Source organism: Medicago sativa, chromosome 4 (genome assembly GCF_051527215.1).
Source record: "Medicago sativa cultivar Bolivia chromosome 4, Bolivia_mono, whole genome shotgun sequence".
NCBI classification, from domain to species: domain Eukaryota; kingdom Viridiplantae; phylum Streptophyta; class Magnoliopsida; order Fabales; family Fabaceae; genus Medicago; species Medicago sativa.
Genome location: NC_140752.1, coordinates 6,737,501 through 6,761,018, shown reverse-complemented (window position 1 = coordinate 6,761,018; position 23,518 = coordinate 6,737,501). Strand labels below are relative to the sequence as shown.

Below are 23,518 nucleotides of genomic sequence, written 5' to 3'. Positions count from 1 at the left end.
ACCTGCTATTAGGTTTCCGCTATCGGGTCACCTACCATTTATGTCTACAAACCAAACCCAATAAGGCTGGTCGAGAGGAGGTGTGTTAAAGAGTCTCACATTGGATACTATAAGGCATGAACATGTGTTTATAAGTGGGAGCATCTTCGCCTCACAAGCCGGTTTTGTGAGGTTATGATAAGCCTAAACATGATTTCTAAAAAAAAAAATCTCTAAGAAATCATTTTAGATAATGAAAATATAAACCTTAGCGTTGTATCTATAATTGGACTATAAAATCTCTTATTTTTCTAAAAGAAAAGAAAAAGTCCATCTATAATGAGAAAGTACACAACAGAACCCTCTACTTTATAAAAGAAATAAATTGGTGGCTTCAAAAAAAATAGAAATAAAAAGGTCACAGCCCATGTATATATTTTTTTTTTTGAGCAAACAGCCCATGTATATTTATCCTTTTATTAGTGTGTATATTTAAACATATTCACTATTTTTTAGAATAGAGGTTGTACATAGTCACTTGTGGTCCGGTGAGTTTTATTCAGTTGGTGTGGACATTGCACGATATATACCGTAGTTTGAACCTCAAACACCCCACTTATTAACTTAATAATGTGAATTTTTTTTTTTTGGTACAAAAAAATGTGAATTTTTAACTACTAAACTACGTGACTTAAAAAAAATTGTATATTAGTTACTTTCATACTATAATAATTGTCATGCGGTGAAAAAAATATAGTTTTGTAAAATAATTGTCATTTTTTATATTCAATGTGATTTTAATTATTATTATTTTTAATTATACTCTCTGATAAGTTTTGTAAAATAATTGTCATCTTATCCAGACCAATGGACATACAGATGATCTTCACAACCAAGAAAAGTTAGCCCACCTTAAGATGGATGATGCATTGAACAGGCAAAATTTGTTTTGGCATGAAAAAGCAAGAGTTAACTGGCATGCTGATGGAGACAGAAATACTAAATATTTTCACAGGATTTCCAAAATCAAAAACAAAACTAAAATCATCTCTTCTCTCAAGATTGATGATGTCACTGTTACTGATCCGTCTCAGATAGCTGAGCATGTGGTTTCATATTATAAATGTTTATTTTCTTCTAACATTGTTTTGCAGGACCAGGCGCTTGTAGAAGAAGTGATCCCAAATTTGGTTGATGAAGGCACAAATATAATTCTCACCATGCTACCTTCCAATGAGGAGATTAAAAATGCAGTTTTTAGTCTCAACACTGACGGAGCTCCTGGCCCTGATGGATTTGGTGCATGCTTTTTCCAATCTTACTGGGAAATAGTTCACAAAGATGTAGAAAATGTTGTTCTTCAATTTTTTACAACTAGCTGGATTCAACCCAATTTCAATGCTAACACCATCATTCTGATTCCAAAATCTCCAGAAGCTGATTCCATTGACAAGTATCGGCCAATTGCCCTAGCGAATTTCAAATTCAAAATTCTTTCCAAAATTATTGCAGACAGACTGGCTTCCATTCTTCCCAATATTATTTCTAAGGAGCAGAGAGGATTTATCAAAGGAAGAAATATGCATTGCCACAGCCTCTGAAGCCATTAATCTTCTAGACAAGAAATGCTTTGGAGGCAATCTAGCATTAAAAATAGATGTTTCTAAGGCTTTTGATACATTGAACTGGAGTTTTCTTCTTAAAGTGCTTCATTGCTTTGGTTTCAATTCAACCTTCTGTAGCTGGATTCATGCCATTTTAAAGTCAGCTAAGATTTCAGTTTCTCTTAATGGTTCTCAACATGGGTTTTTTGATTGCAATAGAGGAGTCAGACAAGGAGACCCTCTATCTCCTCTCCTCTTTTGTATTGCTGAGGAGGTCCTGAGTAGAGGGATTTCCAGATTAGTGGATGATGGTAAGATTTCGCTTATTGCTGGTACTAGAGAGGTTCATGTTCCCTCTCACTGTTTTTATGCAGATGACTTAATGGTTTTCTGTAAAGGGAAATCATCCAGTTTAGCTGCCCTCAAGGAGCTTTTCACAAGATATGCTGCTTCCTCAGGCCAAATTATCAATGTTTCAAAGTCCTTTATTTATTCTGGAGGGATCAACAATAATAGGCTGCAAGACATTGTCAACATGTTAGGGTTTAACATTGGGACACTCCCCTTCAATTATTTAGGAGCTCCTATCTTCAAGGGCAAACCAAAAAGAATTCATTTCCAACCTATTGCAGATAAGATAAAGACAAAGTTGGCCTCTTGGAAAGCTTCCCTTCTTTCCATGGCAGGAAGGGTTCAAATGGTAAAGTCAGTCATCAATAATATGTTACTTCACACTATGTCCATATATTCTTGGCCTATTTCTTTGCTTAGAGATATTGAGAAATGGATTAAGAATTTTATCTGGAGTGGGGACACTGAAAAAAGAAAATTAGTTACTGTTTCTTGGAAAAAAGTCTGCTATGATTTAGATGAAGGTGGCTTGGGCATTAAGTCCCTGGTATGTCTTAATGAGGCTACCAACTTGAAGCTTTGTTGGGAGATGCTTCACTCTCAGGAAACTTGGGCAACTTTGGTCAGAAGTAGAGTGATTAGAAGGAACTCTTGTATATCACATCACATATTTTCTTCCCTATGGAGCAGCATAAAGAATGACTTTCAGATTATCAAGGATAACACTGCATGGTTGCTTGGTAATGGTCAGAAGGTGAACTTTTGGCAAGACAATTGGAGTGGAGTAGTGATTGCAGATCACTTCCAAATTCCAATCTCAACATCTTCCCTTTTTCCACAATTCGTCAATGATTATATAACCAACAAACACTGGAGCCTTCCTGCAAATTTGCAAAACTGTTTCCCTATGATCAGAAACTGGGTGATGAAAGTCACAATCCCGATAGATGATACGCCAGATCAGTTAATTTGGAAGCACAACCCATCTGGTACCCTACATCTCAGAGACGCCTTCTCTTTCAAAAAGCATCATCACTTGAAGATCCCCTGGACTAAATGTCTTTGGAATAAAGACATCCCACCTTCAAAGGCAATGCTTGTATGGAGACTTATGTTGGGAAAGCTACCCACAGATGAAAATCTTGCGCTAAGGGGTTTGCACCTTCCATCAATTTGCTCTTTATGCAACGCTGATGCTGAAACTTCCCATCACATGTTCTTTGGTTGCGCTTATTCTCTTAGAATTTGGAACTGGCTGGCCTCCACCATCAATATTCCGATCCACCTTCATTCCATGGAAGATTTATGGAAGCTGAGCAACAGATTCACCAATAAACAATGCAAAGTGGTAATTAATGCAGCCCTAATTTACACAATTAATTCTATTTGGTATGCTAGAAATCAAAAGAGATTTAATAACAGATGGATTCCCTGGAAAAGTTCTATTTCTTCCATCAGTTCAGGTGTCAAATTGGCAGGTACTTGCACCTCAGCAACTTCTATTTCCATGTCTGAGTTCTCTCTCCTAAAGAAGTTCAGCATCATCCTGCACCCTCCTAAAGCCCCTGCTATCATAGAAGTCTTCTGGTCTCCGCCTTTATCTTGTTGGATTAAATGTAATTCAGACGGATCAGCTACTAACATCACCTCAGCGTGTGGGGGGATTTTCAGAAACTCAAGTGCAGATTTTATTCTTTGTTTTGCGGAGAATACTGGACCGGGGAATGCCCTCCATGCAGAATTATCTGGAGCGATGAGAGCCATTGAAATTGCAGCATCTAGGAACTGGACACACTTGTGGCTTGAGTTAGACTCATCTTTGGTTGTACAGGCTTTCAAATCTAATTCCATTATTCCTTGGCACTTAAGAAATAGATGGTCTAACTGTTTACATTTAGTTAAGAACATGCATTTCATTGTCTCTCACATTTTTAGGGAAGGCAATCAGTGTGCAGATAGCCTAGCTAACATAGGATTATCTCTGGATCATCTCACTTGCTGGTGCAATATTCCATCCTTTATTCACAAACCTTACATAGAAAACAAGATAGGTTGGCCTATCTTTAGATTTGTACCTTCTTAAGGAGGTTTTGGTTTGGTCCCCCTCCTTGTTTTTTGTTGTGTTTCTTTGTTTTTTATTATATTTTGGGTGGTAGTGGCTCCTTGCTGCTCCACTTTTAGTTCAAAAAAAAAAAAATGTATATCACTCTCAATTTATTTTATTTCACTTTACATTTATAATAATGATACATATGAATTTCAAAAAAAAAATCTTGTCTGGATGGCTTGTAACAACTTTATACCTACACTGGCTCCCCTAATCCATTGAAACCTTGATCTAAGTTATGTATTTCTGCATTCCTCCTCCTCTAAAGAAACAATTCTTTATTGCATTAGAGACTTAAGAGTCTCTATGAATCTTTGACATGGTCTAGGCTTCATCTCTGTTGAGCTTTGTTTCTTATCCAAATGCACTCAATTGGCTTAAACACAGACTAATTTCTCTAAGCTCCACGAGTTCTACCAATTTACCGGGTGATAAGGTTGTAGAATCTGCCACATCAAATGGCAAACTAGCATCATTTAAAGATCTCGCTATCGAACAAAGTAGAAGTTCCCACTTCCTGCAGCAAGGGTCACTGAGTTTTGGTGCAGGTTATATTAAATTTTGGGAACAACGATATATATGTTTTCTTTGCGCGAATTCTCCCTCTAAACTGATTTGTACTCCATTTGCAAATGTGTATAATTTTATCTCTTAGGGTTGAATTTTTTTATTTGATTGACTCTTTTCTCGAGCATTAATGTGGAAGAGCAGGATCAATGGAATTGCATCGTCGTCCTAGGGAGCAGGGAGAGATACTGAAATTTTAAATTTCTGGTCCTGCATAAGGTGGCCAGTATACATCGAGAGAATGCTGTACCTTTCCATTTGTTGGCTTCTTTATCGTGCATAAATATTTAATTATGTGAAAATTTTGGCTTAGAAATCATACATACATTAATTTATGTGAAACCGTTAGTTGAGTTCTAGCATGCTTGAGACATTTGCAATGAGTTATGATAAAATAAAGACTTATTTCCATTCTTGGTACCCAAGTTTTACTATTGTGTGATTTTCGATTTTTTTTTTTCTTTTCTGGCCCCTTTAGTTTCCTCCATTTGCATTTTAGTTGGCCCTCAGCCTAATTTCGCTCTATTTTGTCCAGATGTTCCAAAATAAATAAATACTGTGACAAACAAATGTTATTTTCATGGTGCATTACTTTTAAATTATACAGGAAAAAAAAATCAAAATATGAGGGCAAAAATGAAATCTTAAATAAAATTCATGTATTCTTTATTATATCTTATCATATTCATCAATTATTTATCTTCATGATTTCTTCACCTAACTATTTTTAATCATGGGATGTGCAAGTCAATATTCAAGTTCTTCATATGTTTTCTCATCCCACAATTTGTACAATAGGATGACACAATTATAAGTGTTCTCTTTGATCTCTGGTTGGCCATGTCAAAATTCAGGAAAAAGATGAAAATCTTATGCACACTCTCCTTTGTAGATTTTCAAGATTGTTCCCCTAAGTTTTCAAATTTGAAACCCAAGAATTCTTTGTTTAGTTTTTTGTTTATGTTTAATTTAAACAAAACTCACCGTGTAAATAAGAGTGAGCTGCCATGTCATTTATTTTTGCCACATACAGGAAAAAAAAGAGGTGAAAGTGAAAGACTGCGAAACTGCAAAAGAAGAAAAGTTAAGAGTAAAATTGCTCAAGAAACAGTAAGAAACTAAAATTGCACAATCATAACGCTTGAGGGACCAAAAATAGAATTAAGCCTAAAATAAAGTTTGAAATGGCACAAAAAAATAAAATTTTATTCAAGTAAGTCTTTACATAAATATGCGCCTTTCTCTTCTCTTTCATTTTACTCAATCAAAATAAGAAAATTGCATCCCTCTTTTAATTTTCACTTATACCTAATGTTGAAAATTGACTCAAAATTTGGATGTTAAAGTTCTGAAAAAATCGTGGCATGATTGCAGGGCAACGTGGCACGATTGGATGATTCAGGTTTGGGTTGCCACTAGAAAAATCGTTGCAAGATTCAGAAGAAACTTGGCACGATTCAGACGGATAAGGTATAGTACTGTACTATTACCTGCTCCATCGTGGCACGATGGCTGGAAGTGGCATGATGTTGCGTATTCCTGGACACTATTTAAGGCTTCTTTCTTCAAGTTTTTGGGGGTGGCTTTTAGAGAGAAACTTGGGAATACAAAGGAGGTAACTTTAGGGTTGAGTGTCTTTGTAGTGAGGATCTCTTGAGTGTTGGGAAACATTGTAAACACCTTGGGTAGTGAGAATTTCACCATCGGAAGGATCAAAAAGCTTCCTTTAGTGTTTTCTCTTAGGATTCATTAAGAGTGTGGGTGGCTTGAAAAATGGGCAGAAATTATGTTTTGTTCTTTGTGAGCTTGCAAGCTAATTTCTTGTAACCCCTTTTGTATCACTTTCATCTTAGTGGATTGGGGAGTTTTTGTCTCCCCCAGAGTAGGTCATATTGGACCGAACTGGGTCAACAATCTTTGGTGTGTTTGTTCCTTTTCTTCATGGCTTATCTTTATTGCTTCGATTATGCTTGTGGTGTTGTTCTACACTAGGACTTAATTAGGTCTCTTTTATTGTTGTTGTTGCTTGAGGCTATTTTGTCCATTGACTGCTACTTCCTTTGCACCGCACATCTTTGTTTTCATTGGTGTGATTTTGTCCGAATTCACAACATCGAATATTCACAAAAATCATCCTCACTTTCATTCTTTCACATTTTAACCTTGCACTTACTTTTCCAATCTAAACAAAAGCCTTCATACCAATATTTCGGCAAATGTCGCTGTTTTCATTAAATTTGGTTATATGTACACATGGAAAGTTGTTGATAAACAAAGATTTGATGCAACCTATGTTACACACCATACTTAAGATACAAGTGACTTTGCATCCATCTTCTGATCTGACCTTCAAAGCATGATCCAAACTTATTTAAACTTGTAAAGGTGCAATTTCATAGGGGATATGTGCCTTCGGTATAGATAAACTTTGGTGACCCTTAATAACGGCAAATGCTTCACTTTGATCATTTTTTCGGATCAGTCGAGTTTTTTTTTTAATTGGTCGTTATGTTACATTTTGTTTGGATTGTTAATCTTTATTGCAAGTTAGGTTAAAAAATAGAACGAATAACATTTATAGTGATATAACTCACGCAGACATGTAAGGTTCCTTCATTTCCTTTCTCCACTCACTTGTTCTCTAAATATAAATTACTAAATCCAAAAACCTTAAAACCGAGTATCTAATTATTCACAACAGGGTCTTCGTTTATTAGAAATGCTGCGAATTCACAAACCTAAAACAATAAGTAATTAATCTTTATTATGTATAGGACGAATGAACATCTGAATGTTGTTCATCTCTTGTTTCAGAATGAAAGTTGTTGTTCGCACAAGGACCAATTTATAAACAAGAAAGTATACGGTCTAACGGTGCAAACAAAATGTAACATAAAGGACCAATTTATAAAATAAAATAAATTAAACGACCAATCCAAAATAGTGGTCAAACTTAAATGATTGCAGCGTAATTTTGTCGTTTCTTCTAAAAGATAACTTGCATTTAGTGAAATGATATTCCTTACGATTCAGCATTGCAGTAATACTTTTGAAGAAGTGCCTATTTCATTTTTAAAACTATGTTATACAGATCTATAAGATTGACTTGGTAGTCGTAGTTAAGGAATTTAGTGATAAGAAATAAGAGAATTCGACCTCAACTAACATCGTAATTCTAATTATGCTAATGCTCAAAATCCATTCTGCAACATATATCAAAACAGAAGATACCTCTAAATAAAAAATTTCATGTTCCTAAATCATCTCTTAGAAGGGAACAAGTGACGCTGACAGCTCACTTTTTATGCCAATCAGTATTTCATAACAACCTTAAAATGCATATCAGTATTTCATAATCTTTTAACCGATCTCCAAGATTAACCTCTCTTTCTGAAAAACTTCGGAGCTCGTTTTTTCCGAGGTTTTTCTGCAGCAGGTTTGCTTGCTTTCTCATCTAGCTTAACTATCTTTAGCTCAACATCAACATCCTGAACATGTTCTTTCTTCTTGCCTAGGTCAGTCTCCATTGTTTTAACAAGAATTTTCTCCGCATTACGTGAGTCACCAATTTCACATACATCACCTTCTTTTGCCTTCTTTTTCTTGTTTGGAAACTTTGTAGCTGCCTCTGGTTTCACAGTTTCGAGGTGTGCATCCTCTTTTGGCTCAACTGCAGATAGTTCAGATGTTTTTTGCTTTTTGTTCTGAGAAGATCTAGTTTTCCTATAAGCTTCCTTTGATTTAACAGTTTTGGACTTTGGCTCAAGTTTAGGTGCTTTAGAAACCTTTTGCATTCTAGTTTTCTTTGTAGCTTCCTTTGGTTTCACAGTTTCAGATTCTTTGATTGCTTTGGATGTGTGCATATTTCCTTCTTCCAACAAAGCATCGCTTTCTTCTTTTTCTTCCTCTTCATCTATATTTTCAAATGCTCTAACAATATAAACCTGCACAAATGAATTGTCAGGATTATTATTTATTTCCATATGAATATAATTATGTTAGGACACGATATCATCATTCGATCCACCTGGCATATAATTCTTTTTGTTTCTACTTGATGTCTTGATTAAAGCAAGCATATAAATAATGTGTCATTTCATTACAGACAACATTTGCAACCAAAAAACAAGTGGGTCTGGCCTGCAGTTTTAGAGAACATTGCACACAAAAAAGCAAGCACATACTCAAATATAATCAACAAATGTTAACTACTTCCATATTGAATACTATTATTATACCTAAAATAACCTTCAATAAATTTATATTTTTCAATGAACCTTTCTTATAGAACAAGTTTCCCTGAGGGGCAATTTGGAAAATACAATTACTTTTTTTATTAGTTTGAGAAACTTAAATGGCACTAACTACTTAGAATTTGGCATGACCATAATTTCAACCCTAAAAGTAAACTCCAAAAGCTAGCTCACAGGAAGAACACTATTTCCTACTTATAACAACTATTTTGGACATATCACTAGTAAATGTGCCTTTCACACTCAAGACGAAGGTTGGGGCCTTTGCAGGTGGCGTGATAAGTGGTGGATCAGCAACACATATGACATAGACTCTAATACCATTTTAGAATTTGAAAAGGGTCTAACTGAACCCAAAAAAGCTATCTTCAAAAGTTATCTCATGGTGTGAGAGTTTCCCCTCACAGCTAACAATTACTATATTTGGAACTTGGCCTAACTCAACCTCAAAAGCTAGCAGAGGAGACAAGAGGTAAGGAATTGCTTAAGCCTTGTAAGAATTAATTTGGTCATATCTCTAGCTGATGTGGAAGTTCAATAGATATTAAAATATTACAAAAAGGAAAAACCTTGAACTCAAGAAGAAAGAAGTTCAATAGATATTAAAATATTACAAAAAGGAAAAACCTTGAACTCAAGAAGAAACTCAATATCAAAGGTGAGTGTTATAAATAATTTCAGAACATCTAAGTTCATTAGTGGTAGTCCATTTGAAAGTATTCCTCTTCCTCAAAAACAAATCATGGACAAGTATAACAAAAATAAGTTAATTATTTTGACCATCAACCAACATTCTCACCAAGCTGATATCAGTTATTATCCTGTCTATCACAATCGACTGATTGGGCAAATATAAAAACCTTTGAAGTTAAAAGAGAGTTGGATGAGAATTGGCAACACAAAGTACCTTAAATCTTGCTGCTTCAACCAATTCAAAAACTACTGCATCACCATCATCCAGTTTATGTTTCAATGCAAATGCTCTCCAGCCACCACTAAGCGCAGTTTTCTTGCTAAGGTAAACAGTATCATATTCTAATCCCTTTTCATCCTCTAAAACCATTTTATAGTCAATTTTTGGAAGATGTTCCTCGCAAAATCTCCTTGGAAGACCCTGACAAAATAAAGATAATATATATTAAAAAGTACATATGTTAAATTTATTGATTATAAATAATCGAAACATTAAAGAATGAACAACAAGGTTAATCTAAACATTATGAGCTGAAACCTACCAACCAAAAACCTCTATAAACGTGAGACCAAACCATTGACTTGATAAGTGATGGATTCGAAGACTGCAAATTGATTTGGAGTGCCTCTGCAGCATCCAAAGCACGCTTTCTTTCTTGATCTGTAGCTTTTTTGATTTCATTCAGTGGCCTCGCAGCGTAAGCGTAACTGAGAGTCCCATAACCATGTCACTAAAATTTCAATTTCAATTAGCAATAAAGATAACTCATGAGTAATTAGTTAGTTTACCACCTTCCCCATGATGATGAACTTGACCTTGACCTCTTCCGCAACTGTGGAAGGTCTGTGCCTAACTGTAATAAAGTGAAATATATACAGTCAAATAAATATTCCTGCAAAACTATCATGTTGGAAAAGAATGGTGAATCTTCAAATTCAACAATCAAGGATTTCTCGAAGGAAGAGAAAAATCACACAACACTGGCCTGCAAAACTCTAGAGCTAAATTCTCATACTTTTGTCTTAGGGAAAAAATGTTCAACCAACATATTCCTAGTAGATATTTTTGCACTATATGTTCAACCAACATATTCCTCTTTCTTGAGTCAGAGTCACACTTTTTGTGTAATTCATTGCACTATGATATAGTTTGAACTTTGCAAGGAAACACTGCTTACCTCTTCACGATACGAAGGAACTGGGTTTCTGGCACGAGAAGAGCGCCTAGGTTCCAGAACAACATTAGTCTTTGATTTTGGTCTGAGAAGACGATTCTGCACAGAGAAATAGGGAGAGCTAAGTAAAATCAAATGTTAGTTCCTTACAGAGTAAAACCGATTAAAAAATTGCAAGTTTACCTTGGATTTCTTTGCTGGACTTGCGATTTCAGTCAATGTTTTGGAGATTTTTGAAATTCCTAAATCCTTGAGAACAAAAGGGGATATTATGTAAAATAAGCAATCATCAAAACAGAACAAAATTTAAGACACAAAGACTACGCTAGTGGTGAGGGACACAGGTAGTTTGCATAAATCTATAGGTTCAAACCTCATTATCACAACTATTATCCACATGTGGCTGCAACCTCAAAGGTTTTTTTATGATTTTGTAACATAGTTGAAGTTGATGTTGCATCAGTCACATTGACAACTAAATCCATGATATCAAAGATCGCTTAATGACCACAATTTATAGCCATGATATAAAGTATAAAGCAACATGAGACTCTTGAATATTTTACACAGACATTTACACTACTCGCAAAGTTTACTATATATACTGCTCAATATAGGCGACAACATCAAGTTTTTGACGTTTCTGCGACCGACCACGAAAGCCACAGTTGACAACTATGTTGGCAATATCAAGGATCCCAACTCGACCTCAATTTAAAACCATGACTTAAACCAACACGGAAGTCTTGAATTTTTACAGAAGTATATATACTACTCAAAAATAAAGTTATCAAGTTTTTTTATACATACTACTCAATCTGGTTTTAAAAATAACCCGCAACAACATTTGAGGCCACACCATCAAGGTTTTTGATGTTTCTACAACCACGATTGATTCTACATCAACCACATTTGACAACTATTTCTTTAATATCAAAGATCGCAACACGACCACTATTTAAATACCTTGATTTCAATTAACATGAAAGTCCTTAGATACACATGCATATATACACAACTCACAAAGTTTTAAGCCATCATTAAGGTACACAAATGATAATTACTCCCTCCGTTTCAAAATACATGTCCAAGTCAACCACTTCACACATGCCAATGCACAATTTTGACTTTTAATATCTTTAATTATCTAAAGTAAAAAATTATAAAAATTTAATATTTTGAAAATATTTGTCGAGACAAATCAAACAACATCTTACATGTTAATATTTGTATTTATAGATTAGTTAAAAAATATGGTCAAAGTAAGTCAAGTGAATAGTGCACATTGCAAAAAATGGACATGTATTTTGAAACGGAGGGAGTATTGATTAAGATTATCTCAAACAAAGTGGTAATTACCTCAAACCTCTTCTTGTTTTCCTCAAGTCTTTGTTCTCTAGCCGCTTCATACTTGTTACTGGAAGTGGAACAACCCTTTGCCATCTGCTTACACACAATGATTAAACACAAAAATTAAAATTTTCATTCTTGGAAAAAAAAAATGCAACTATTTATAAAAATGAGAAAAACCCACTCACTCTTTTTCCATAAAATTTAAAAAGTTTTAATTTTTATAATAGCAGAAAGTCTTAAAGAAGAAAAATTAATGCTTTAAGCTTTTTCATTTCTTGGGTAAAAAAAGAAGAAGCTTTTCGATTTTCTTTAACAAAAAAAAAAAAAAAACAGGGTTCATTCATATGTAAAAATCCTTAACAAGTAACCCCAGTATGTAAAAGAAACAGTTTTGATTGAATACCTTGATTGAGTAGAGAAAGAAAAATGCAAGAGATTCAGCTGAAGAGATTAAACAAAAGGGTTTTTTTTTTTTTTTTGAAACGGCAAAATATTATTAGCCACAAGCCCGTGCGAGAAGCACTAATAAGCTCGGGTGGAAAAAAAAAATACAAAGAAGGGGAAATCGGTTGCCAATCAATCACCAGGCTCGAACAAAAACCCCTTTAAAAACCACCCAAAAAGTAATGACGCAAGAATATACATATGAAAGAACAAACGCATACCCCTGCGTCAAGACCAATAACCACCGGGACAACCTAGCTAACCCATAACAAAAGGGTTTGAATAATGAATTAGCTATAATGAAGGAAGATGAAGAGTTGACTGTCCGGAAATAAAGGCACAGTGGAAGGAGGCAATTTGATTGATTTTCAAACGATGTTTTCTTACCGCGTTGTATTTGGAAACCCTAGGGGTAAAATTACATTTTTGTCAATATTATTAATTAACCCCTTTGACAAAATTTACCAACAATGAATTGACTTTAAGTAGTAAAAGACTTTAACTCCTTCCTAAGTGGCCACTGATTCGGTTCCCCGATATTATAGAAAGAGAGAACTCACCTTGTTTGACATATATATCATTGTTAAACGATGATAGAAATCTTGTATTAAATATATTTTGGGAAATGCTAACATGTTTATAAGTTTAAAGAATAAACTTTTAAAAAAAAGGAACATTTTCTACATAAGATTTACAAATAATTTCCTTTCTCAAAAAAAAAAAAAAAGAATAAACTTTTTCTTGAAAATTGAGTGTATTTTATTTTTTTTGAAAAGGCTAAAATGGAAATTGAGTATTTAATGCATTGAAACTTTAAAAAGGAACATTTTCTACATAAGAATTACAAATAATTTCCTCTTTTGAATCCTTAACAAGTGCACTTGTTAGCATAAACCATACCCCCTCCGGTCTCAAATGTAAGCAATTTTTCACTTTTTAGGTTCATTCAATAAGTAATGTATGTGGTCTATAATGACCGCATACATTACTTATTGAATGAATCTAAAAAGTGAAAAATTGCTTACATTTGAGACCGGAGGGAGTATATTTTTAGTCTCCTTAATCAACTTTTAAATAGGCTGATAATGAAAGTTGGCATATTTATGTTTCTATGAACACTGGAGAGGTGAAGGGAGAATAAAGGATTGACAATGTAGGTAAATCAAGAAGATCAGAAGTTCAACCAAAACATGTCTTTCGGTTTAATATTTAGAATAGAGTTTACATTTGTAATTAGGGTGTTCAAAACCAAACTAATTCAATAGAAAAATCGCAAACCGAACCAACCTAAATTGAAAGCCGCAAAACGCCGCATTTGGTTTGAATGTGTTCGAATTATTTTTTACTCAACCGCACGGTTCAGTTCGGTTTGCAATTTTATTTTACTAACTGAACTATCAAAACACAACATAAGAAAAACACTAATTAAACTTTTGTCAAAAAAAAAACACTAATTAAACTTATGTCACATAGTCCAATACTCATAGAAACTCAACGAGAACTTTTATAGAATGACATGTTTTTTCTCTCGTTACGTTTCTTCTTTGATTTTTATTTAAAAATGCATTTATGTGCTACTTTAACTTTTAAAAAAGGGTTTTGCTACAATATACCCACTCATTTTTATGAAGGTCTATTTTAACAATCAAGACATTTTTATTCAGACCAAAAGACCTCATTTTTGTTTTTTTAAACCAATCAACATTTAAGAATAAACTTGTAATTTTGATGTGTAATTATTGCTATCGTTGTAACCAATAGACCTCATTTGTGTTGTGTAATTTTGATGTGTAACCAATATTAATTAGCAACAAAAAATGCTATTTAAGAGTAGAAATCCCAGTCATTAGTCACAGTCATATATATCCATCATGGGACCCTATTTGCTGATTCAGTCTTAAAAACAAACTCCTATTTTTAATCCTATTTGGGCATGGAATTGAATGGTTCAATGTCACCTATTCTCATTGCTAACCTCTTTGTTGGATCTGACCTGATTCCGTTTCTTATATATACGGCACACCTCACTTAACATGTTCTCATTCTTATTATTCATGTTATCTTTATCATCACTAGGAATGGTGGGGCGCAAGTAATTGTTGTTTTGAATTCTATTTTTCACTGTTTGTTCAGAGTCTAAATCTTTGTTGTTATTTAATATATTTTCCTTGTTACAACTTGATTTGTTATTTAATATATTTTCTTTCCTTGTTACAACTTGATTTGTTATTTAATATATTTTCTTAGGCTATAAAAAAAAAATTGAATGTGGCAAATTACATTATGAACAGTTTTCTCCTGTTATGAATTTCTGATATGATTTTCTTAATTGATGGAAATGTAGTAACAATCTAGAAATTTATGATAAAGGGGGAGTGGGGAGAGTACTTGTTAATATGTTGATTTTACAATTCCAGCATGAGCTATTGTATTTAAATGCTTAATTTTCAAATTATGAAGCACCAAAACAATTAGTAGTTGAGACTCACAGTAAACTAGGCAGTTTTTATGTAATATATTTTAACCATGCCATGGCAATGCCTTCTTATGCGGATAGTGCTGTTATTTTTACAAAGTTGCACATGATATGTATGCTACTTTTATCTATCTATTAGAGTTTTGAGGCTTTAAATCAATAGGCAAGGTTATGATTGATGCTTTCCGGCTGATTGACCCACAAACTATGATGTTGGGTCAAGAACCACGACAGACAACCTCCAAACCTTGGCCATCTATCCAAGTGAGTATTTTGAAATTCTATTCAAAAGTATAGCTTCTGCATTGTTTGATTGTGTGTGTACCAAATTTTACTTCTTATTTTTCTTTTTAGTCTCTAATCCACGGTTTGAACCGACATTATTACTCAATAGCAATCAATTACAGGAAGAATGGCCTTGAAGAGTAGATGTTGCTTAACCTTCATAGGGAGAAAAGGATTGATGGTTTGTATAGGAATTACCATAGAAAATTAAGCAAGTGTTATGTAATTATGATAGTAATAGTTAATTTGTGTGTGTGTGTGTGTGTGTGTGTGTGTGTGTGTGTGTGTATACTCTTCACTCAAAGAAGAAAAATTATTTATTATGATATTTTGGTAATGCAGAAGATGTTAAGTTTAGCAACCAAATACAACAAGGTATTAGGTTCCCTAAAAAAAACAAGGTATTAGGAATGCAGGAGATGTTTAGTTACTTATAGTGGAGATGGAAGAGAGGTGTACCTGCAATGAGTTTGTAGGTTGGCTCCCTTAGACTGGAAACTTCCTTTGATGACAAAGATAATCTAAAAAGGTGAAGAAAAAAGCACTTATTCTCTTAGCTAAATCTTGACAACTCAGAGTCATAGGAAGAAACTACAAGAATAGTTTGAAGATTTCCCCAACTATTCCTCAAATAAAGTTGATTAAATTTGTTTTAAACCATTCAAAACTCTAAACATCGACAGCAAATTCAGTAAGTTGAAAGGGGGTCGTTTTTCTCTCCGTAACAACCCTTCCAAATTTGATAAAGGAAATGATTCCTGATTCAATAGCAATCTTTGCAAAACAAACCATCTATGCTTTTGATTTGAATCAATTTTATCAAATACAGTAAGAAGTAAATAGCTTGTATTCAACCTCAAGAAGGTACTTAACAACCAACTCCAAATGGCTTCCCCATATGCAATTCTCCACTCCATTTAAGGATTAATTTTTGGGCCCTTAATTTTCAGATCTCCTGAAGGGTGAAAATCGTATCAGATTCAAAAGAAATTAATGGTGGAAATTGTATCCGAGTCAAAAAGAGATAATCAAAAAAAATTAATGGTGGAAATTGTATCCGAGTCAAAAAGAGATAAAAGTGTATGTATATATATATATATATGTACAAAATCTTTTTTTTTTAGAGAATATATGTACGATATCTTCTTTCTAGGTTTTTTTTTTTTTGAAGGATCTTCTTCCTAGGTTTGTTACTTATATATTTATTCTTTTAGAAAACAAAGAAAAAACTAACTTTTTAACATAACCTAATCACAGAAATCTTCTTCCCCATCCACCCAGCTTCAGAAATCGATCACCGGAGGCACCAATGAAAAGGCAGAGAACAAACTCTATCAAATCATCTTCACAACAACTGAATTCTTCTTCAGATTTAGATTTACCGGATGATTGCTGGGAACGTGTCTTCAGATTGCTTAATGATGAGGGAGACGACCACCGGCACCACTACTTGAAGTCTCTCTCAAAACACTTCCTCTCCATCACCAATCATTACAAATTCTCTCTCACTATCTTATATCCAACCCTCCGTGTCCTCCCTCGCTTATTACAAAGGTTCACCAAACTCACTCTCTCAACCTCTCGTCCTATTATGGTGACCTCGACGCACTTCTCACCCAAATCTCTCGTTTCCCATTGAAACTCACATTGCTCAATCTCTGCAACCAACTCAACATTCCCGCTAATGGCTTGCGAGCTTTCTCTCAAAACATTACAACTTTGACCTCACTCATTTGTTCCGGCCTATATTCTATCAATAGCACTGATCTCAACCTCATTGCGGATTGTTTTCCTTTACTAGAAGAACTCGACCTTGGTTACCCCTATAAGTTCTTAAATCTCAAGCATAGCAACTTCCACACTGGATTAGAGGCTCTTTCATTGGCACTCTTCAAACTCCGCAAGCTTAATCTTTCTCAACATTACTACCTCAACGACTTTTTGATTTTTCACTTGTTCAAAAACTGCAAGTTTCTCGAAGAGGCCATCTTGCATAGATGTCGACAAGTAACCAATGCAGGCATTGCTTGTGCTCTCCGTGAGAGACCAACATTGAGATCTTTATCCTTTTCAGGTATTATTACTACTAATATTACCTCACATTTCATTGACTCATTGCTGAGTTTGAAGGGGTTAACTGCACTTCATTTGTCAAGATTGCATATATCAGATCAGTTCCTCTTCTCTATTGCAAAGGAAAGTCTTCCTTTGACGAGGCTTGAAATCAAAGCATATGCCCCGGCTTTGCTTATTCTGGGATCTCTTATTTGTTATCCAAGTCCCAGCGTATTCAACATTTGGATCTTCAAAATGCTGAATTTTTAAATGATCATTGTGTTGCCGAGTTGTCTTGGTTTCTTGGTAATTTGGTGTCTATAAACCTTAGTTATTGTCTCATGCTCACAGATTCCGCTTTGTTTGCACTTGTTAAAAATTGTCCTTCACTTACCGATATTAGTATGGAATCCACAAAGATTGGGTCAAACACACAGAATCCTAATTCTTTGATGGATCCTGTTGTCAAACCTCAAGTCAAGTATCTTTGTCTGGCTCAAACTTTTCGGTTACGAAACGAAAAAATCATCATGTTCGCTGCCATTTTCCCCAATCTGCAGCTGCTTGATTTGAGTGAATGCTTTTACATAACCGAAAAAGGTATTGGTCAGGTTTTATGGAGATGTCGCAAGATTAGACATTTAAACTTAGCCTTTTTAAAACTGAAATCACTTGGAATGAACTTTGATCTTCCCAACCTTGAGGTGTTAAACTTGACAAAGACAAAAGTGGATGATGAAGCACTTTATGTAATCTCAAATAGGTGCCCTAGCCTTTTGCAGCTGGAACTGCAAAGATGTGCTGACATCACAAAGAAGGGAGTGATGCATGTCGTAGAAAACTGCACGCAACTCAGAGAGATCAATTTGAATAGCTGTCCTAATGTACATGCTAAAGTTGTTGCCTCGATGGCACGTTTAAGGCCGTCATTGAGAAAGATAGAAGCTCCACCTGGCTTTCGTTTGAGCGACAGAAATAGGAAATTCCTCTCGAGCCATGGATGTTTTCTTAACCCGAAATGCTTAGGTTGATTGATATTCTGAAAGTGCTATGCAAAACTGTAATATATTTTACGTTGAGCTTTACTTCTCTGAAAAATTACATTTTCAGCTTATTGTTGATCGATCTGAGAAATCAAGATTGTTTTTTTCTGTTGAGATTTTACTTATTGAAAAAATAATGATGTAAGATATATATGGTCATCGCTATGTGTATGATAATTGCTTAAGTTATTGTGTAATGCAAGTTTTAACTTGCATTGTATTGCTTTTCATTACTTTGCCTTGAATTACTTTACTTGGATACGATTCTTGTGTTATACTTGGATATTTATTAATATTGTTCTTTGTTCATTTTTCCTATTATACTTGGATATTTATTAATATAATGTATATTATTAATGAATTAACCATAGTTTACATCTCAACTAACTATGGTTTATTCTCTATACTCTAATAGCCTCCCTCAAACTCAAAGTGGGAAAATTCACCAATTTGAGTTTGAAATACTATGGAAATTACAATTTGTTTATACTGAAGCAACTAAGTAAAATTGGGAGAAAAAACTATCAAATGATAATCCAGAAATGTAGAGACCCAAGCACAAAGTTAATGAAGCCCAATCCAGCTGGAAATTTGTAACACGAGAACACAATCACTCTGCATCTCCTTCTGAAAATCTGCAACCAGCCTAATTTTCCAAACAAAGTGATTATGCAAGACACGATTCTGAACCATAATGGGCTTATCCTAAAAAAAAAACTTTTCTGCTTCTTCTTAACACATTGATTCTGGAACACGAATCTGAATCACAATTGGCCGAAAATTGCATCTGAACGAAAACGTGTCTGCTTTGAACAAAACAGAGGAAAATTGCAATTTACGGAAGCAATTTGCAATTTATGGAAGCAATTTGCAATTTATGGAAGCAATAAGACCAAAACTAAACGATCCTGCAAACATGACAATCCAACACGGAAAACAGCCAAAAACGCGATTGTCCAGCAAGAAACGCAAGCCTTCAAAGTTGCCTCACCAAAACACTCTGCTTCTGGAAAAGAACGTGATTGTGAGTTTCATCGGAGAACGGTTGCTTCCCTCTATCCCATGGTATCCACCATAACCGATCGATGAAAAAGCTTGTGTACATGAAAAACGAAATTGAAAAAGAACTTGACAGAAAAAGAGGGCAACGATACACAGTGATTTCCACCAGGATCAAATACAAATGCAGAACCACCATCTCGAAACAGACGCAACAGCGAACACAATCGATTGCAGTTGGAATCGAACACGAAGATCCTAACAGAAACAGATGAAATGCAAACTGAGCTTGACAGAAATGAGGACGATGAATAACAAAAATTACCACCGGGATCAAATACTTTGATGTGGACGCCATGAAGATCGTAAAAGAAATTGATGCGTTCTGGCAGTGTTGTCGTTGTTGCCGAAACCAACTTCTCAAACTTGAAGCATGAAAACTGAATCAAACTTGGAATGGGAAACAAGAACTCAGTGGTTCTTGAATCGGTGATTTTGTCGATCTTGATCGAACTGTTCACAGTGACACTGGAAAACAATTGAGTAAGATCGAACCAATGCTTGCACTCCATGATTCCAGATTCAAGAATTGAATCTTGCTGCTTTGAGAAGTTAGGGAAGAGATAAGTCGTCTTCTTCATCATCTGCGAAACACAGCCATTCTCCATAGCTTCTTGGAATGGTGATGCTTGACGTAGAGATTCAGATGAGCAATCTTCATCTTCACTTAGAACTTCATCATCACAGTCGGAAACAAGTTCCCTGTCTTCATCTTCAGTAGCCAAATCTTCATCTTCACGATCGCTATATACGCAACGGTATCGCTCTGATACCATATCAGAAATAATAGGATCATAGAGATTGAGATCAGCTTCATAGGAGAAGTATGATTGATAGGAAGAAACATAGGGAAAACCCTTAGAATTCATTATGAATTGTATTGAAAAAGATATATGAAATGATACATGAGTGTTCCTATATAGAGAGTTTAGTTGTGTAACTAACTCTTAACCAAGCTTCTCAAACACTCTAACTAACTAACTAAACAACTAACCATAGTTTACATCTCAACTAACTATGGTTTATTCTCTATACTCTAATATATATTTCTGCTTATGCCTACATTTTATGTTTCTTATCCTTTGTCTGATATTGTTTCAACATCTATTATTTCTATTTCTGTTACAAGACATTTGAAGGGCTGAAGAAGATTGAAGATGGAATTGCAACTTTTATGTATTACAACTTCACAATGGGTGAGACAGTCAGGTTGGCTATGTAATTCTGCAGTCTAAGAATGGAAACCTGATTTCTTCTTCTCAGTTTTTAGGAAGCCTTTTTCTTTTGGTTGCTATTCATTTTTTTGTGCTTTAAACCCGACACAGTGTTGTCAAATAGAAGCATTATAGCATAGTCGAATTTGAACAAATCTCAATTGTTCCATGATACGCTACTTAGTACAAAGTATTGTCTATAGTGGTTACAGCGGTATAGGAGCACAGTACCACAGCGGAATTTTATCAAATCACATTTTCTTCGCAACTTGTGATTGACAACATTTGCTTCTAAAAAAGTTGGTGGAAAAGAATTTGATAATTGAATCTTGTATATGGTGAAACTTGGTTGAGATGGGAGAATCGCGGCATTTTATATGTAACTTGTACATGTTTATTTCTAGCATTGAATCAATAAGTCTTACCATTGGATTAAATAAGATATGATAAAAATTATTGATTCAATAGTAAAAAATAAACTTATGTATGGTACAAAGCTATTTATTTGCACATCATAGAATTAAAGTGATTCTTATCAATAATATGAAGTACAAATATTCTTTATATTGATTTTCTATTTTCATTGTATTTCATACAGAACTATTTTACTTGTGCGTCATAGAATTAAAAGTAATATACTTATCAATAATAAACTTTGGTACAAAGAGTTTTGTTGATTTTTACGAAGCACAATGATATTAAAGTAATTGAAAGTATTAGAAGACAGGTGATAAATGGAAATGATATTTTATTCTTATTATATTATTTTGTACTAGAAATTGAAAAAATTATTCATATTTAAAAAAAAAAAATTGCACATTTAACAAAGTGATTGGGCTCAAATGATTAATGAGTTTCAATTTTGACTATTACTTTTTCCACCTTATGGTATTCTGGCGCACCCTATTTTTTTTCGAAAATACCCTTTGTTCGGATTATATAATCCGAACCACGTTGGGATTATATAATCCAAATTTTTATGAAACTTTTGTAACCTGGAGCACCCTAAAGCTTCTTGAAGTTGAAATGCATAACATAAGTTGAATGCTTGAATTCTTCAATGCTTAAACACTTGGTGGTGAGCCATATCTTTACTACTCTAGTAAGGCTCTACATTACAAAGTAGAAAGATCTAGAAGCATTTATTACAAGAAAAGTTTATAGAAATGGATACTCTAGTCCGTATGACTAGAAGGATCTAGAAAAGTTAAGATTTACGTAATGCTTTAATTTATTTTATTTAATAGGCTGTCTAGTAGTTTTCTTATTATTCTTTAATATTCTATAGACTTCTATATTATTCTTTAGCGTTCTAGAGGCTTCCATATTATTCTTCATCATTATCTATCAAAATGGAAGAGAGATGTGCCTACAATGAGTTTGTAGGTTGCCTTGCTTATACTGGAAACATCCTTTGATGACAAAGATAATCTAAAAAGGTTAAGAATAAAAAACACTTATTCTCTTAGCTAAATATTGACAACTCAGAGTCATAGAAGAAGAAACTACAATAATAGTTTGAAGATTTTCCCCAACTATTCCTCAAATTAAGTTGATAAAATTTTAGTCTTAACCCATTCAAAACTCTAAACATTGACAACAAATTCAATAACTTGAAAGGGTCATTTTTCTCTCCATAACAACTTTTCCAAATTTGATGAAGGAAATGATTCCTGATTCAATAGAAATCTTTGTAAAATAAACCATCCATGCTTTTGTTTTGAACCAATTTTATGAAATACAGTAAGTAGTAAATAGCTTGTATTCAACCTCAAGAAGTTACTTAACAACCAACTCCAAATGGCTTCCCCATATTAGCAACCTTGGCAAACTTGGCTCTACATATGTTTAGAGTCTCAGTTACTTCTTTAGTTTGGTGAGAGTAATTAAAGAAATATGGTCATATTAGCAATAAGAGGTTATTATTAACCCACTTGGGTTGGCCTAGTGATATTGGCTTGGGATCTGGGAGTGCGCTCCTCCTCGAGGTGGGAGTGCGCTCCTCCTCGAGGTCCCAGGTTCAATTCTCACCGGTGTCAATTTAGGTGGGCTAATTTAGCTTCTTCAAAAACAAAACAAAAAAAATAGGTTATTATTATTGTCAAATTTAACACATAGAACATATTAGCAACAAAAATATACTATTTTGTGGGACCCGGCATTGTTTACTGATTCATATATCTAAAAAAAAAAAAAAAAAGAACTCGATGTAGCCCATAGAAGTAAAACAGATTAGCAACAAAACATGTTATTTAAGAGTAGAAATCATAGTCATTATTAATAGTCATATATCCATCATAGGACCATATTTGTTGATTCAGTCTTCAAAACAAACTCTTAATTTTAATCCTATTTGGACGTTGAATTGAATGGTTCAAGGCCACCTATTCTCATTGCTAACCTATTTGCTGGATCTGACTTGATTCCATTTCTTATATATACTGTTAATGTTATCTTTATCATCACCAAGAATGGTGAGGCACAAGTAATTGTTGTGTTTTCATAGCAATAATTGTGTTATTTCTTAAAAGCAACAATTACTTGTGCCCCAACCATGCCTCGTGAGTGAAGGTGAAGTCATTTTTTGGAAGGAATTAAGGGTTTTTGCATGTTGCAACATTATGTGCACTGTGGCTGAATTGACTTTATTTGTTGCCTTTTTGGTTACTAATATTTCTCTCTTGTTTAGTTTTTGCATTTTTTATTTCCAAATTGTTTTGAATTCCATTTTTCACTGTTCAGAGTCTTCGTCACTGTTCTCTTTTGGCACTATTACTACTCATTTAATATATTTTCTTTGTTACAACTTGCTTTGTTATTTAATATATTTTCTTTGGCTATAAAAAAAAATTGAATTTAC

The 23,518-nt window shown here is 34.1% G+C and overlaps 1 protein-coding gene, 1 long non-coding RNA gene and 1 pseudogene across 2 annotated transcripts; 2 read left to right on the top strand and 1 right to left on the bottom strand.

The window, feature by feature from the left end:
• Positions 1-7,850: 7,850 nt before the first annotated feature.
• LOC146925847 (B3 domain-containing protein Os05g0481400-like) lies at positions 7,851-12,542 on the bottom strand. Its single transcript, XM_085708053.1, has 7 exons — positions 12,089-12,542; positions 10,913-10,978; positions 10,733-10,828; positions 10,347-10,408; positions 10,097-10,262; positions 9,769-9,975; positions 7,851-8,552 (listed from the first exon to the last, which is right to left on the bottom strand). Exons 1-7 carry the CDS (start codon positions 12,170-12,172, stop codon positions 7,986-7,988), a joined length of 1,248 nt encoding a protein of 415 aa, XP_085564179.1. The 5' UTR covers positions 12,173-12,542; the 3' UTR covers positions 7,851-7,985.
• Positions 12,543-14,600: 2,058 nt separating this feature from the next.
• LOC146925845 (uncharacterized) lies at positions 14,601-21,061 on the top strand. Its single transcript, XR_015008093.1, has 2 exons — positions 14,601-15,266; positions 20,574-21,061. It is a non-coding gene; the product is annotated as an uncharacterized LOC146925845 (long non-coding RNA).
• On the top strand, positions 16,557-18,594 carry LOC146925846 (uncharacterized; annotated as a pseudogene).
• Positions 21,062-23,518: the final 2,457 nt, after the last annotated feature.